Source organism: Belonocnema kinseyi, chromosome 5, assembly GCF_010883055.1.
Source record: "Belonocnema kinseyi isolate 2016_QV_RU_SX_M_011 chromosome 5, B_treatae_v1, whole genome shotgun sequence".
NCBI classification, from domain to species: Eukaryota; Metazoa; Arthropoda; class Insecta; order Hymenoptera; family Cynipidae; genus Belonocnema; species Belonocnema kinseyi.
Genome location: NC_046661.1, coordinates 116015640 through 116031318, shown reverse-complemented (window position 1 = coordinate 116031318; position 15679 = coordinate 116015640). Strand labels below are relative to the sequence as shown.

Genomic DNA, 15679 nt, shown 5'->3' with positions numbered 1-15679 from the left:
ATAATTCTATATTTGTACCGACTGTACTATACGGTAGCGAGACATGGACTTATCAAGAAAAAGATAAGAGTAAAATTAACGCAATTGACATGAGATTAATGCCCATAATAAGCGGGCAATCCCTAATGGACAAAGTAAGTAACGAGATAATTCTAAAGGAATGTGGTGCAGAAGAGACGCTAGTAGACACATGGGAAAGAAATCGGTTAAGATGGTTCGGACATGTTGAGAGAATGCCAAATGAACGACTAACGAAACAAGTGTATCAAGGTAAAGTAAATGGCAACGTGCCCAGAGGTAGACCGCGGAAAGAATGGTTAGAATGTGTGAATGAGACCCTACTTAGAAGAGACATAAGAAGTCACAGAAACACGAGAGCCTGCATGAAAAAATGCATGGACATAAAAGAAGCTAGAGAAGTATGCCAGGATAGGAAATTATGACGGCAAATAGTTAATAAAAAGAGTGTCAGTAGAGTGCATAACGCCTGAAACAAAGACCTTGGCTATTAATGGACTCAAGTGGGGAACCTTACATAACGACTTCGTGAGGTACTTCGCTTGGGGTGATTGCTAGAGAGATTGATCAGCAACCTGGGTCGGAGCAGTGTTGCGGAACGAACGTGTTATTTACTTAAATAGCACGAGAATTCTGAATCAATCTGAAAAATCTCTATCCCTTCCACACACTACTCCTTTCCCCTGCCGAGTGAGTCACGCCTATCCCGAAAGGGAAATGGCTTAATGGTGTAATAATAATAATAATAATAATAATAATAATAATAATAATAATAATAATAATAATAATAATCACCTTCCTCTACTTCTAATAATGCAGGGTTTTGTTACTAAATTTTTTAATTCATTCTAATATAAAAAACTTGTGATCCATTTAAGATATAAGACAATTTAGAATTCGGTTTTTAATTGAAAAATAATAAAAACTTGAAATTGATTTAGTATTTATAAAATATTGTTTTTTTGTTTAGATTGTCTGGATTATCCCCATTCATGGGTGACACTGATATAGAAACAATGGCGAATGTAACGATCGCTAAGTACGATTTTGACGATGAAGCTTTCTCCGGAATATCAGAAGACGCCAAAGATTTTATCAAATCTCTTCTAATCAAAGATTTATCGTAAGTATGTTTTAAATATTTTCTCACTACAGCAAAGACGGTGGAAAGGGTTCAAAATACGGTTTAAAAAATCGTTTAAGAATTTTTAACTTGATTTAAATTAAGAAAAAATAACGTTTTTTTTATTATAATCTCAAATTTAGTATTTGGCAGGTTAATAATCAAAAGGAACGTGTTACCTTAAAGTACTTGTTAAAAAAAAAGTCGTTTACAATAACTCAGACTTTCCAAAGAACATCAGGAAAAATTTAAATTTCTTCATTTTTTCTCGAATTCGGATAAATTCAAGAGATTCAACTTAATCAATAGATCTAAATTGTATTCAAGAGAATTGAATTATTCACAATTGCACGTATATTAATTTAAAATGATTGGATTTAATGAAAAGAAATTGATCTTAACTTAAAATAATGGAATTAAATTGGGAAAGATTCAAAAGATTTATGTAAAATTGAATTGCATGTAGAAAGTTAAATAGAATTAAAATTAATTCCATGGGAATGCAGCAGAATTGAAGAGAATTGGACGTAATTCAAAAGAAGTAAGATATGTCAGATGAAATGATTTTAGAAGAATTGAAACGAATTCGGTTCAATTAAAAGAACTGAACCAATTTCAAAAATTAACTTTACTTAGTTTTATAAAATAAAAAAATATTGAATTTACTTTAATCAAATGTGAAAGAATCGTATTAAATTTAATGTTCAAATTGAACTGCATTGACAATAATTCAAGTAAATTTTAGTAAACTTAATTGAATTTGAAACAATTTAACTCTATTGAAGACTGCATTGATTGTTGAATTGAATAAAATTGAATTGAACCAGGATAATTCAACGGAATCATAACGACTTTAGATAAATTGAAAAAAATATTAAACTAAATTTAGGAGAATTTAATCAAGTTTGAATAGAATTCTATTTTGAATTTTGATTTGAATACAGTTGGGAATTTTGCTAAATTAAAGGGAACCATAAATCCAACATAATGGACTAGAATTAAATTGAATGAAAAAATTAATCTAAATACAAGAGAATTTAATTAAATTGGTGAAAAATAACATTTCATTCAATTCATCATAACTGAAATGATCAAAAGAGCAAAATTAGTATTATATCATATTAGTATCATGCAGAATATTCAAGAATATTCGTTTAAATTGATCTTTGATTGATTTTGTAACAAAAGATAACCATTGGACTTTATATAATTTCTTATTTTACAAAATTTTAGTTTAAAAAAGATCATGACTAAAGTTTGAAGTAACATAATGACAAGTAACGCGTTACTTTTGAGCAATCATAAATTCTGTATTTGCTGTTTTGCTGCTCGTTCGTCTATGTTTCCCCTTTGCTAACTAAAAACCTCGTTCAAGAAAAGCTTTTTTATCCCCAATTCATTAAACGAAAACAAATGATAATAAATTAAGAAAAAAATGATAATTTTTCAAACTTGCGATATTAAAATATCCGACACAGATGACGAAAGTTAGCCTCTTTCCCTACACGAAAAAAGGTCGCGAGGAAAAGAAAAGCCACTTAATCGAAAATCCAGAATCTGGAATCATCGACGAGCGATCATCAAACATAAAAAAAAACTATAAAAATAACAGTAATATTAAAAAAAAAAAGAATTTCTACTTCTAAGCATGCTCGTCACCAGTCTGGCTCCATTTTTAAGAGACCTTATCCCACCTGGGACTCAAACCCTATCTCTTTTCTTTAATCCGGAAGGGTAACTTTACCTGGGACCTGTCAAATCTTTCAGAAAAAGAAGTACTGCGTCCCAGTGTCGCCAACATCGATGGCTGGCCCAGAAGAAGATGCAATCTCCATCCGAGCTGATCAACGGTCTAAAGGTAGAAGAAATAAAGACGAATGGACATCCAGTACCAAAAACGACTAAACAGGAGTTGGATGTTACCAAGGACAACTTGAGGCTTTTCGTCGAAAGGTGGCGTGAACATCCAGATAGTCCCTACACGATTGAAACTGACATTACACCTGTTGGTTCACCAGAAGTAACCGAAGGTCTACCGCTAATGCAAAACAACAACAACAATATGGAATCTATGTCCCTTAGGTGTCACAGTCCATCACCCTGCGGAAGTCTTTCCAGCTCTATGTCTGATTCCACAGCCTCAACTCGAGACAATGGATCAGGATCTCTTCTTTCCGTTCCGAATCTAGGATTAGCCTTCGAAAGACGAGCCTCGGAAGGAGCAAATGTCGAAAAAGCCAGAGATGCTGCAGCCCAGATCATCCTCGCTGAAGAGATCATCAAATTGTCAGAACATCTGCGTTCCATTGCGATGGGACAGCGTGAATCCGAAAGCTCTTCTGATGACAAATCTAAAGCATCTTCAGAAGATAAAACTAAAGCTACTTCAGTCAAAAAACCCCAAGCTTCTTTAATAAACAAATCAGACGCTTCCTCTCTACCACTGACAAAGACAAAAGAGAAAAAGAAGACTGTTGTCAAGAATGAAGGGAAGAAACCACAAACCCAAAAACCAATAAGAAGTAAAGAAGACATGATCAAAACCAAAGAAGAGAAAAAGCCCAAAGAAGACATAAAACCAAGACTGGTGAAGACGACCTCAGAAGAAACCGAAAGCAACGAAATATCTGAAAAGCTCTCAAACATCACGAGGCAGAGGAAACTGAATGGTACAACCTTCAATGGTAATCGCTTTGAAAAATACGCAGACACTTCCTCTTCCAGTAATGTCTTTACCCTCAAGAAGACAAGCAAGTACAACACGGTAGTTTTCAACGAGAGTTTCTCCACCAAGATTACAGATAATTTTAGTGTCAACTCTTCTAGAAGGTCCGAGTCTGAAGCCAACTCTTCACTCTGTGATGATCTTGAGAAAGAAATGGACCTCAGTCCACCCTGGAGAAAGTCAAGGTCTAAACGAAGGTTTAGCGAATCTTGTAGGGATGTTCCAAGGATCACGAATCTTCAAGATATGCACAAGACTTTGAATCTTGATGAGCCAAAGAGCACCAAAGATTTGTTGTTGCATCTTCTAACTGAGTGGGATGACACAAGACCTAGTGCAATTGGAAGGAAGTCCAGTGTCGACTGGTGTGGAGAAGAATCTGTTGCGAGGATGTCCATGAACTCGTTGGCCGAGTATTTTCAATCTGAACAAAAAAAAAGTGCAACAACAACTCCTAAGGTTACACCATCGATACATCGATGATGGAGTTAGGATCTTGATCTGCACTTGTTGCTTTTCTTTGGCTCGGCGACCTCTTGGTGTAGTGAATGTGGCTGACATTGTCGAGTATTATTTTTGAAATTTTTAATATTTTTCCATGAAAAGAAGGTGGTAAAATAGAATGACTGAAAGCTGATTGTATATTGAAAAGTAAAAGTATAGTATTAATATATATTTGTCTACAAAAATGTTATCTATTTCTTGAAGCTAGGAAATGAATTTTTGCTGCTTGAGTTTCGCGCTTTAATTAAGGCGTTTAATAATGGATTTGTTATTAAATACGAAAAGTATACATCTCTTTAAAAAAAAAACACCTTCCACTTCTTGAAGCAATAAAAGAATTTTTCGAGTAAAATTTCGAGCCATAATGACATCAGAATCATAGGTTACGTTTTAGTGTGGCTTAGAAGTGATTATGGCAGATAGATTATTCTTCACCTCAGTTTTAATGTAGAATGGTTTTCAAATTTTTGAAAATATCGAACGTGTCAAAAGAGTCGTTGTTGTATCATGAAATTTGCTTATTATTGTTTAATACACTTAAATGTGAACGTATTTCACGAAGTTTTTTAATCATCTTACCTCTTCAGCTTCGTGGTTTCATTCTGGATTTCATTTTTCGAGCGGATTCTAATTTCAGAATTTACTGCGTGTCCTATTTCCTCAGTTTTATTTTTATCTCACACGACTCTTGAATTTTTCTCGGTCGAAAATTTAGTCTAAAACTATAAAGGACATAATATATGGGAAATAATGATGATTTCTGATTTAAAACTAATATTATTTTTTAAAGTAAGAGGTAATGAATAATAACATTTATTTTGAATTTAATCTGAATCAGTAGCAGGCCACGTGCAGATCAACTTTTGGAACATCGATGGCTGGAATCATCCTTGGAAAATCCAATTTCCAAAGTAAGACTTAAGCGTTACGTCATAAAAAAAAGATGGGTGAAGGCTGTCAATACCATCCTGGCTTTAAAAAGAATGGGGGCCCACTTCGATCTGGATTTGATCTAAGGATTAATTTATTCAGCTAATCTATCGATAACAATTCGATTGGTTGAATTAATGACTAAAGAAAGAAAAGAGGGATCGGAAAATTTAAAATGACTGAAAAAATTTAATTCCTTAATAAATTTTTCTGTACTTTTGTCAGTATTTGGAGAACAATAATTTTCATAAAAAGTTAGAAGATAATCTTATTTTTTATATAAAATATTTTTAAATTCCAGAGAAATGTTCCAGTTTCAGAAATTATGACAATCATTGATTATTATAATTATAATTATTATTTATTAATAATTTATGAAAGATTCGGATAACAATTTCATTAAGTTTATGAGACCAGACATTATTTGCTTTATTCCTCTGCTGTTTTTAAGCAATATGAGTATTATTTATGTTAAATTTTTTTGTTGATGTTTATTATTTTGTACGTTTGCGATATTGCTTTAAGTAGGATATTATATATATTTGAGGCTATATATTGATAATAAATGTATGACCACAGGATACATATTTTTTAAAAGGTTTAATTAATTGTTTAAAAAATTTATTATTTTTAATCCAGAATGAATCAAAAAAATGTTAATAAATTATTTATTTTTCCCAGCAAAAAAATGGTTTTGAAATTTTTCACAGGGTGTCTACTTAAACCCTGGAACCCATCAAAATATTTTGCATTTTTTTAAACAATCGACTCGGAATGAAATTTTGAATAAAATAGTTGAATTTTCAAAAAAGAAGATTAATTGTTTACAAACAAAAAAAGATTTTCTAAAAAAAATATATGATTTATCAACTAAAAAAATTTTTAACCAAAAAGTTGAATTTGCAACTAAAAGAGATCTGTTTTCAACCAAACCTGGAATGGTTCAATTTTGAGTTTAAAAATATTAATTTTAAACCAAACTGTTGAATTTCTAACTAAAATGATTAATCCCAAGCTTGACTAGCTTAATTTGAAACCAAAAAGATGGATTTCAAACCAAAATTATTATTCTTAACAGGAATAGTTGAATTGTGAATAAAATACATAACTTTCCAAATAAATAAGAAAAATTGTCAACTCAAAAGTAAATATTTAAATTTCCATTTAAAAAAAGATCAACCAAGAGATGAATTTTCAACTAAAATGATGAAATATTTAATTCGAATAGTGACGTTTTTGTTACATTTTCAGTTAAAAAAATGATTTTCAAAACAAATAAAAAAACCTAATTTCTCTAGGAAATAATTACATTTCCAAATCAATAGAAGAATTTCCAAATAAAATTATGGATCTTCAACTGAAATAAGATCACATTTTTACTTTAAAAAAGTAATTTTCAAAAAATAGTTACATTTTCAGAGAAAGTGAGGAACTTTTAACTCAAATAATTAATCTTAAACTGGAATAGTTGAATTTAAACCAAAAAGATAGGTTTTCAAACAAGAAGATTAAATTCTACCAAAAAGACGGATTTTCAAGTAAAGAATAAAAAAATGCAACCAAGAAGTTAATTATTAATTTTTTAGTTGAAAAATTAATGTTCAACCAAAGAGATGAATTTTAAACTAAAATGATGGAATATTTAACTGAAACAGTTAAATGTTGACTTTAAAAAGTAAATTATTTGAAAAAAACACTAATTTTCAGAAAATAGTTTCTTTTTCATAGAACTTGAAGAAGGTTTAAATAAAATAATGAATCATCAACTGGAATAGTAGAATTTAAACCAAGAAGATAGGTTAAAAAAAATTAACTTTCTGTTTAACCAAAATTTTCAACTAAAATGATAAATCTTGAACTGATATAGTTGAATTTCACACCAAAATCACACATTTTCGACCAAAAACATTAATTTCGCTAAAAAAAGACGAATGTTTAAATAAAAAGTATAAATTTCCATCCGACAACTGAATAGTTGAATTTTTAGTTTAAAAATTTTTGTTAAACCGAACAGATAAATTTTCAACTAAAACCATGGGAAATTTCAACTGCAACGGTTAAATTTTCAGTTAAAAAATTATTTTTGTAAAACTACAAAAATCAATTATCAACAAAATAGTGAAAGGTTCAACTGGAATAGTTCTATTTTAAATAAAAAAATTCATTTTCAACTAAAGAAAAAACGAAGTTCCCACAAAATAGCTGATTTTAGAATCAAAGTATAAATAATAAGTCAATATTTATTACTTTCAACAAAGTAATTAAATGTTTAGTCCAAAAGAAATGAGTTTTAAACGAAAAATTAAGTAGTAGAAATTTAACCAAAAAACATTTTAATTTTTAAACAAAAACAGTTGAATTAAAAAATACAACTTTTTAACATGACTTGAAATTTTTACCAAGAAAGCTTAATTTTCAGTCAAAAGAGAGAAAAAAGTGCAAACAAACTGTTGAATTTTCGAACAAGAAGAATGATTCTTAACTTAGAAGATTAGTTTTTTACCAAAATGAACGAATTTTCAAACAGAAACGTAATTTTTCAACTAAAGCCGGGACCAAAAGTCCAGACCTCTCACTTTTTTCGATTAAAATTCGCTTAAACGCAATTTTTTGTTGAAAAGCATCTGAAATTTTAAGGTCTTCCTAATTCAACGATAATATAAAATAAAAAAGAAAAAAAAAGTAATCATATTATGATTACTTTTATCCTGAAACATTTTTGACCTGTTTTCAGAAAGCGGTTAGGAAAAACACGAAAAAAATCAGATATTCTTTCAACATTTTTGAATGTAATATGTTTGTGAAAATTCTAAAATATTAAGTAATTAACTTTTCTGCATAGGGATTTATTTGCAAATACTTTATCTTGAGAAAATAGGTTTATGATGCGAATCCAGTTCAATAATTAAATGTATGATAAAATAATTCTTACGCAAAAATATAATTTGGAATATTTCTGACTTTAATCAGTGTTAGAACATGGGTCGCAAAGCGGAAAAAGTAGTTAAAAGAAGAACCCTTTTGTGGACAATAGTAAAAATGGTTTTATCATAAATTTAATTATTGCACTGCACTTGCATCCCAAAACGGCGAATTTTCGTGTCTAAGATAAAGTATTTATAAATAAATCCCCATGAAATGTAAATCATTGCAATTTCAGAGCTTCAGAAAATATATTGAATTCTAGAATCGTAACAAAATATCTGTGAACTTTTTCAGATTTTTCCTAACGTCGACCGCTTTTTTGAGTAAGGTCTCAGTTAACCCAAATTTTATTTCACCCAAAATTTATTTTTCTCAAAAATTCAAACATAGACGTACGGATTCATAAGTTGAAAGTCTGCATGGTATAAAGTCAGCAAAGACGATAATGTTGAAACTAAATAAATAAATATCCGAATGATGTCGCCGCAAATATTTTACTTAAATTAAATAAACTCAGATTTTAATAAAAATGTAAAGTTCAAATTATTTTAGTTTCTGTATTGTTTATATATATTTAAAGGATATTCACAAAGGACGTTCAGGTTATATTAGCGAAATCTTGCCGAGATTAGATATTTTGCAACATAAGCAGTTGGGTCTTACAAAAATCTTATAAATGCACACAATTTAAGAAAATTTAGAAATTCCTACAATTTTAGGTCAGAGAATTCTCAGTTGAATTGTATATTATTTGATAGAGACAGTTAATTTTGTTTAGAAAATTTATAGATTAGAACAATTTGAGTTTTTGTTATGGAATTTTTTCTGAACTTGGATATTTTTTATCTGAAACAGTTAAGTCTTTCAAAAACCTTCACATTTTTAAGAGTTTTGGTTTATGTAATAGATTTTTCGTCAGAAACGGATGTTTTACAACAAAAGCACTTGTGCCTTTTATCAAACTTACAAATTCGAAAAAACTTAGGTCAATTTTGAAAAATCTCCGTGGAATTAGATATTTTTTGAAATAAGTAGGTCTTATACAAGACTTAAAAATTTGAACATTCAGGTTATCCTAGGAGATTAATAAGGCTGGAATTGATCATTTTTAAACTGAAACAGTTGTTTAAAAAAAAACTTACAAATTTTAACATTTTCAGATTATCTTAGAGAAAATCTTTTTGGAATCTTCCTAAATTACTATAATTTCACGGGGTGCATGCCAAACAGACCCATAGAAATTTAGTTACAAAAAACGTTAAAATCGATATTACAATTTAGTATAATCTTTTACAATTTAGGGAAATCGCGTATTTATATTAAAAAGTAGTATAGAATTTATTAATAATCTATGAAAAATTTACTTTGGGAAATTAACATAAGTTTTTCAAAATTTGTAAAAGAAAATGTGATATTTAAAATTCACTATATTAAATTGAAGCAAGACTATAATGTCAATCATTAGAAAGATTGAAATAATTTTTTCACATTTTGAAAGAGAGGATTCTGAAATTTGCTAAAGACTATGCTACAAATTATGAGTCACTCGAAAAAAATGTGACAGTCGAAAATACGAAAACGAAAAGTTCGTAAACCCGTCGTGGCAACTCCACCAACCAACTCACACTGCACAATTATAGCACATAAATACGCACATTATCATTATAATTATTAGTATTTGTACACATAACAATGTAGAATACACATTCGCTAACTTTAACCTTTACACTTGTAAACATAGTACGCAAACATATACATATACACACGCATCGCACGCAAATCACGCTGTGAGAAGGGGTTTCAAGATTCCTCATATACTAAATGGTGAGAATTCTTAGAATTGTGAGAAACGGCATGGTGCTTAATAACTCGACTTTGAAACATTCCAAATTAAAAGTAAAAATAGGAAAATATTCTGTTTCAATAAGGTCAAAACTGGGATTGAATTAAATTAAAAAATATCTATTGGTTTTTCATTTTTTTTAAATCACCTCGTTTCCGCCTCACATTCGGCTTGGTAATACAAGTAACAGTGCTAGGATAAAAATTGTGGGTGCCCTGAACTTAATACCAATTTTGTATAAATCAAGTATATTATTATACTTTCACAAGGCCAACCATTTATAAGAAAAAAAAGCTATAAATAAAATCTTGAAAAATCTGTGAATTCTTTTGGAGTCATTCTCAATTTTTGTAAAATGTTTGAAGTCTCTACAATCTTTAAAGTACCTGAAATCTTTGTAAAATTTTTATGACGTATTTGTGAATGCTTAGTTTAAAATTTGTTTGTGAAACCTTTTGTGTTAGTTTGAAATAATTAAAATCTTGAAAAATCTTCTCAAATTTGTTAAAACCTGATTTGATTGTTTAACGTATTTGAAATATTCATGAAATATTTTAAATCTTTTGAAAGCTTTACAATTTTTGGAAATGTTCGAAATCTTTGTGAAAATTTTGAAATCTGGTGTAAACGCTATTTTCAAATCTTCGAAATACTTGTAATCTTTACGAAAAGTTCCAAATCTTTGTGAAATTTTTTGAAATATTTGTGCTTTTTTTTATTCGTTGAAATCATCGAATTCTTTGAAATCTTAGTGAAATATTTTCAAATTTTCTAAATGTTTTACAATTTTTGAAATCTGGTGTTTTTAAACTGTTTGAAATCCTTTAAATCTTAGGGAATATTTAAAAGCCTTGTAAAATTGTTGTGAAATATTTTTAAACTAGTGATGTACACTATGAAGGTCCAAGCAACCGACTTTCGAATAGAGGACATGACCCCTCACCCATTTTCTGAGGTTGCCGGAAAAAAAATTCCCTCCAAGATTCAGCCAAATCGGTTAATATTAAGACGTGCCACAAACACCCTGAAAAATCCATAAGATTAACATGGGGAAATTTTGGTTTTCGGAGAAATGGGTTTCAGGTTTCTGAATTTAAACTTAGCTTGCGGGAGATATTAAGAATTTGTTGGGGAGTCTCTAATCAATCATTTCCATGAAATTACTTTAAATTTTGATGCCCCCCCTCCCTTGTGAAATCCCAAAAATGCCTCAAAAGGCACAAAAAACTGAAATTGACATTTTTGCCAAAAATTTACACATAAATGCTCCGTTTTTCTCTTTTTTGCCATAAATTATTTTTGTTTGTCAAGTGCAATGGTTTTAAGTATTTTTCAACTAATTAAATATACTATAATATATAATGATATTTGTTTCAAGCATTTAGTATTCGTTTGAACAATGTATTATTATTTAATTGTAACTTTTTCTTAAAAAGAGGTGTAAAACTCTAGTTAAAAAAAAAGTAGTTAGCTTTGCTGCTCATTATTAAATATCGACTTCATTTAGATACTAGAAACTCATTTTGTAATAAATTCTTATTTGTTTAAATAAATTTAGTTTGTTTAAACAATTTTTTTCGAAAGTAATGTTTTAAATTTATGTTTTTCTGCAATTATTGTGGTAATTTATCATTGTAAAGAGCAACATTTTTGTCTAAACCATTATCGTATTGTCTCCTAAATTTACTAAATATTAATGTAATATTTTATTGGAAATTGTGATTAAAAAATCTGATGTTTCTTTCAATTCAATTAAGTATATCGCTTATTGTTAAATATTTAAACGTTAAGCAAATGCTTTAAATAACTAATTTTTTGTTCATAAAATTTTTTACAATGGTCATGAAAAGTTTATGTTTCTTTAGTAAGACTTCATTCTACAAAAATTACATTTAATTTTGTCGTTTTGAAATTATTTTTATAATTTTTTCCTTTAAATCATCCCCGTAGACACACTCGTTTGTCCTCTGAAAGCTCAAAGTAGGTTTTTTTATGTTGATACCGCAGAATAGCTCTTAGTATTCTCAAAGGAATTAGAAATCTTTGTATTTTTTGAACGTCACTGGAAAATAAATACAACATTTTGCTCTCAAAAATTAAAAATTACCAGATTAATTGCAAAAAACAGAATTATCCAAAATTTATTTTCGACAAATATTGTATAAACGAACAAAATCTGTTTAAAAAAATAAGAATTTATTATAAAATAAGGTACTAGTATCTAAATGACGCGGATATTTAATAATAAGCAGAAAAGCCAACCAATTTTGTTTAAATAGAGATTTATACCTATTTTTAAGAAAAATTTACAATTAAATAATAATTAATTGTTTAAACAAATACTAAATGCTTGAAACAAAGATCATTAATTCTAAAAATGTCCAATTGTTCAATCAAACATAAAAAATCTACCTTTCAATGAGTGATAGAAAAAAAATTATTTAAACAAAAGTAAATTCTTTAAACCATTGTTAATTAGTTCAAAAATACTTAAGAACATTCCACTTGACAAACAAAAATAATTTATGGCAAAGAAGGGAAAAACAGAGCATTTATGTGTAAATTTTTGGCAAAAATGTCAATTTTAGTTTTTGGGGCATTTTTGGGGCTCCACAAGGGGGGGTGGGCATCAAAATTTAAAGTAATTTAATGGAAATAATTAATTAGAGGGTCCTTAACGAATTCTTACTATTTTCCGCAAGCTAAGAAATACAGAAACTTGAATCACGTCTTAATATTAACCGATTTGGCTAAAACTTGGAGGGAATATTTTTCCGGAAACCACATGAAATGGGGGGGGGGGCATTCCCTCTAATCCCCAAAAAAATTTCAACAGGTATGATTTTCGTAAAACGTTCAAAAATCCTTTAAAATATTTTTTAATCTTTAGAATATATTGAAACCTTCTAGAATCTTTAGCAATGCTTTGTAATCTGATGCTCAAAACCTGAGTTGTAAAATCCTTGAAACTTTCAACTAATAACTTTTATATTTTGTAAGTTGAGTATCATAAAAAATGTATACTTTAGCCAATTATTACCACTCTTGCCTCAAAAACAAAACACTGGAAAACACTTGTCCATACATGAATCTTGACCAGTTTAGCGGGGAACACGAAGTTCTCCGATTCACATCGTGAGACCACATTCGGATTTTTTGATATAGTGTTTTGCAATTTCCTCAACTGAAGATTACAATTTCTGTTAGCGTCTATCACAGAAAATAAAAATATATCTTATTACCTTTCACTTTCTCTTTGACTATATTAATTTGTAGAATATGTATATAAACTTTGGTACGTCAATCTATTAATTCCTATAATTGCTTTTATATTATTTGAATATGTCATTATCAATTTTTCTTATTCTGCGTTTTAATACATAAAATATCAATCTTTGCTATTGAATATACCAATTCTTGTTCTAAAGATATTAGGTTTTCATATTCTAATTGTAAAGTTTCGTAATTACGCTAACAATAATTTTTATATTTACACGATTTCCCTAAATCGTAATCGACTATATCAATTATGAATATTGAAATATCAAGTATTATTATAAAATTTCTTTCAGTGTGTAAATCGGTGGCCAGTATGATTTACTGGGTTTTAAACACTTTTATTCCTATAAAATGATATTGTTCGTTTCATCATTTTATTTTAAAACTGTTTAACCTGGAATGCTCATATATTTATAAGTTTTTGATGTTTAAAGATGAAATTTTTTTTACTAAAACTATAATCGCCTCGAAGATAAAGTAAGTATAGAGTTTTGAACGTTTCTGAATGATAATTTTTTAATTTCCAACGTTGGAATTTAAAAATTGGGGCATTTTTACGATATTAGAAGTGTAAGTCCTTATGAAATTCATAAATTTGAACAAGTTTAGGTTATGTTATGAAATTCCTGCCGGAATTGGATATTTTTCGTCAGAAAAAGTTAGTTCTTTCCTAAAATATAACAGTTTGAAATATTGTAGGTTTTTAGCGGATTCTCGTCAAAATTGGATGCTTTAAAACATCAAAATTAAGGTCTTTTGAAAAACTCATCAATTTGAACAATTGTAGGTTCTAATCTATAATTTTTCTAAATGACAACTGTCTCTGATAAAAGATATCAAATTCTTTCGAGAATTTTATAAAATAACATTAAATTAAAAGAAATTCTGAGTTGCCTAAAATTTCGAACTGTTTCTGTCGAGATATAGATAATTTTGGCTTGAATTCTCTAACATTACCTTAAATTGTGTGCATCAGGAAGTTTTCTGTAAGGCCCAAATGCTTCTGATGTAAAATATATAATTCTGTCAAGGATTCCCTAACATACCCTCGACTTGCTTAACCTTTTGTTCTTTAAAGAAGATCTATTTACAAAATATATTCCCCTTGACAGAAAACACTACAGAAACTGAAACGTTTTAAACTGTACATTTTCATTAAAATCGGAGTTTATTTAACTCAAGACACATATTTGCGGCGACATCTTTTGAATATTTATTTACTTAGTTTCAATAGTAATGACTTATCTGACCTTATACTTGCGCACTTCCGACTCACGGACTCGTACTTCTATGTTGAATTTTTGGGGAAAATAAATTTTGGGAGAAATGAAATTTGGGTTAAGTGAGACCTCATCCTTTTTTGGGAACAGATGAAATTCGACGCTTGAAACAAAAGCGGCCGAAAACCCTGTTTTTGAATGTGTTGTCCTCTAACTATTGACCACATTTTTCCATGATGAAATTGGTCAATATTGTTTAATTCCGCAGACTTTAAGCTTCTAGATGATTTTTATTAAACAATTAAGAAGTTTTTTAGCGAGTTCCAATCAAAAGAAGTAAGGGGCCTCCACTATTGGTCCCGACCTTACATACGTTAATTTTTAACTAAAAGCGATCAATTTTTAACCAGAAAATAGAAAAGTTAACTTTTCAGTAAAAAAAATAAATTTCCAACAAAACAGACGAATTTATAACAAAGTATGTAAATACAGTAACAATAAGGCGGCTTTATCAAATGAAGAATCATTTCCAGCGTTTCCAGGTACATGAAAATTCCCTGGCAATTTAAGTTTTTCGAGGTTTTCCAGGTAAGGTAGACAATAAGAAAAAGTTATTACACAATTGGCATACATTTTATGCAACAAGAATGTCTCAGTGTTACGTAACATATACATTATATAAATTATTTCAAACATAACTCTCGAAGGTAAACAAAATAATCAGATCATGTTACCAATTTATCACACATCTTTAAATAAAAAATACCTGTTTTATTTATTTCCCAATTAAAAAAATAGTGTAACGGTAGGTCTCCAAAATCCCACAATCATTTTTGTCGAAAATCTGATTATATTTTCATCACCCTTAAATTTGTGATTGTAAACATTTATTCTACAAAAACATTTCTGTTCTTTAATACTCTTTTGCGGTTAAATACAAACTTTGAAATTATCCAATAAATCATTCAATATAATATAAATGGTTTATGTTAGTTCTTTTTATCGGAAATTAGTATTTTTAAACAAAAATCACCACGAAGACTCCGAATTTTGAAAAATTGTAGGTAATGTTAGTGCTTTTCGTTTGAAATTGGTATTTTTAAAGAAAAACG

At 29.0% G+C, this 15679-nt stretch overlaps 2 protein-coding genes across 4 annotated transcripts in view; one reads left to right on the top strand and one right to left on the bottom strand.

The window, feature by feature from the left end:
• Nucleotides 1-4555, top strand: part of LOC117173116 (probable myosin light chain kinase DDB_G0271550) — a 25406-nt gene extending 20851 nt beyond the window's left edge. For all 3 annotated transcript variants that reach the window (XM_033361508.1, XM_033361509.1, XM_033361510.1), the window contains 2 exons: nt 989-1141; nt 2909-4555. In XM_033361508.1, the coding sequence (XP_033217399.1) occupies nt 989-1141; nt 2909-4349 (1594 nt within the window). In that variant the 3' untranslated portion in view covers nt 4350-4555. The remainder of the gene's footprint in view (nt 1-988; nt 1142-2908) is intronic.
• Nucleotides 1-14479, bottom strand: part of LOC117173120 (MAD2L1-binding protein) — a 66417-nt gene extending 51938 nt beyond the window's left edge. Inside the window, exon 1 of the mRNA XM_033361513.1 lies at nt 14305-14479. The gene's annotated coding sequence lies outside the window, so the exon portion shown is untranslated. The remainder of the gene's footprint in view (nt 1-14304) is intronic.
• Between the last annotated feature and the right edge of the window lie 1200 nt (nt 14480-15679).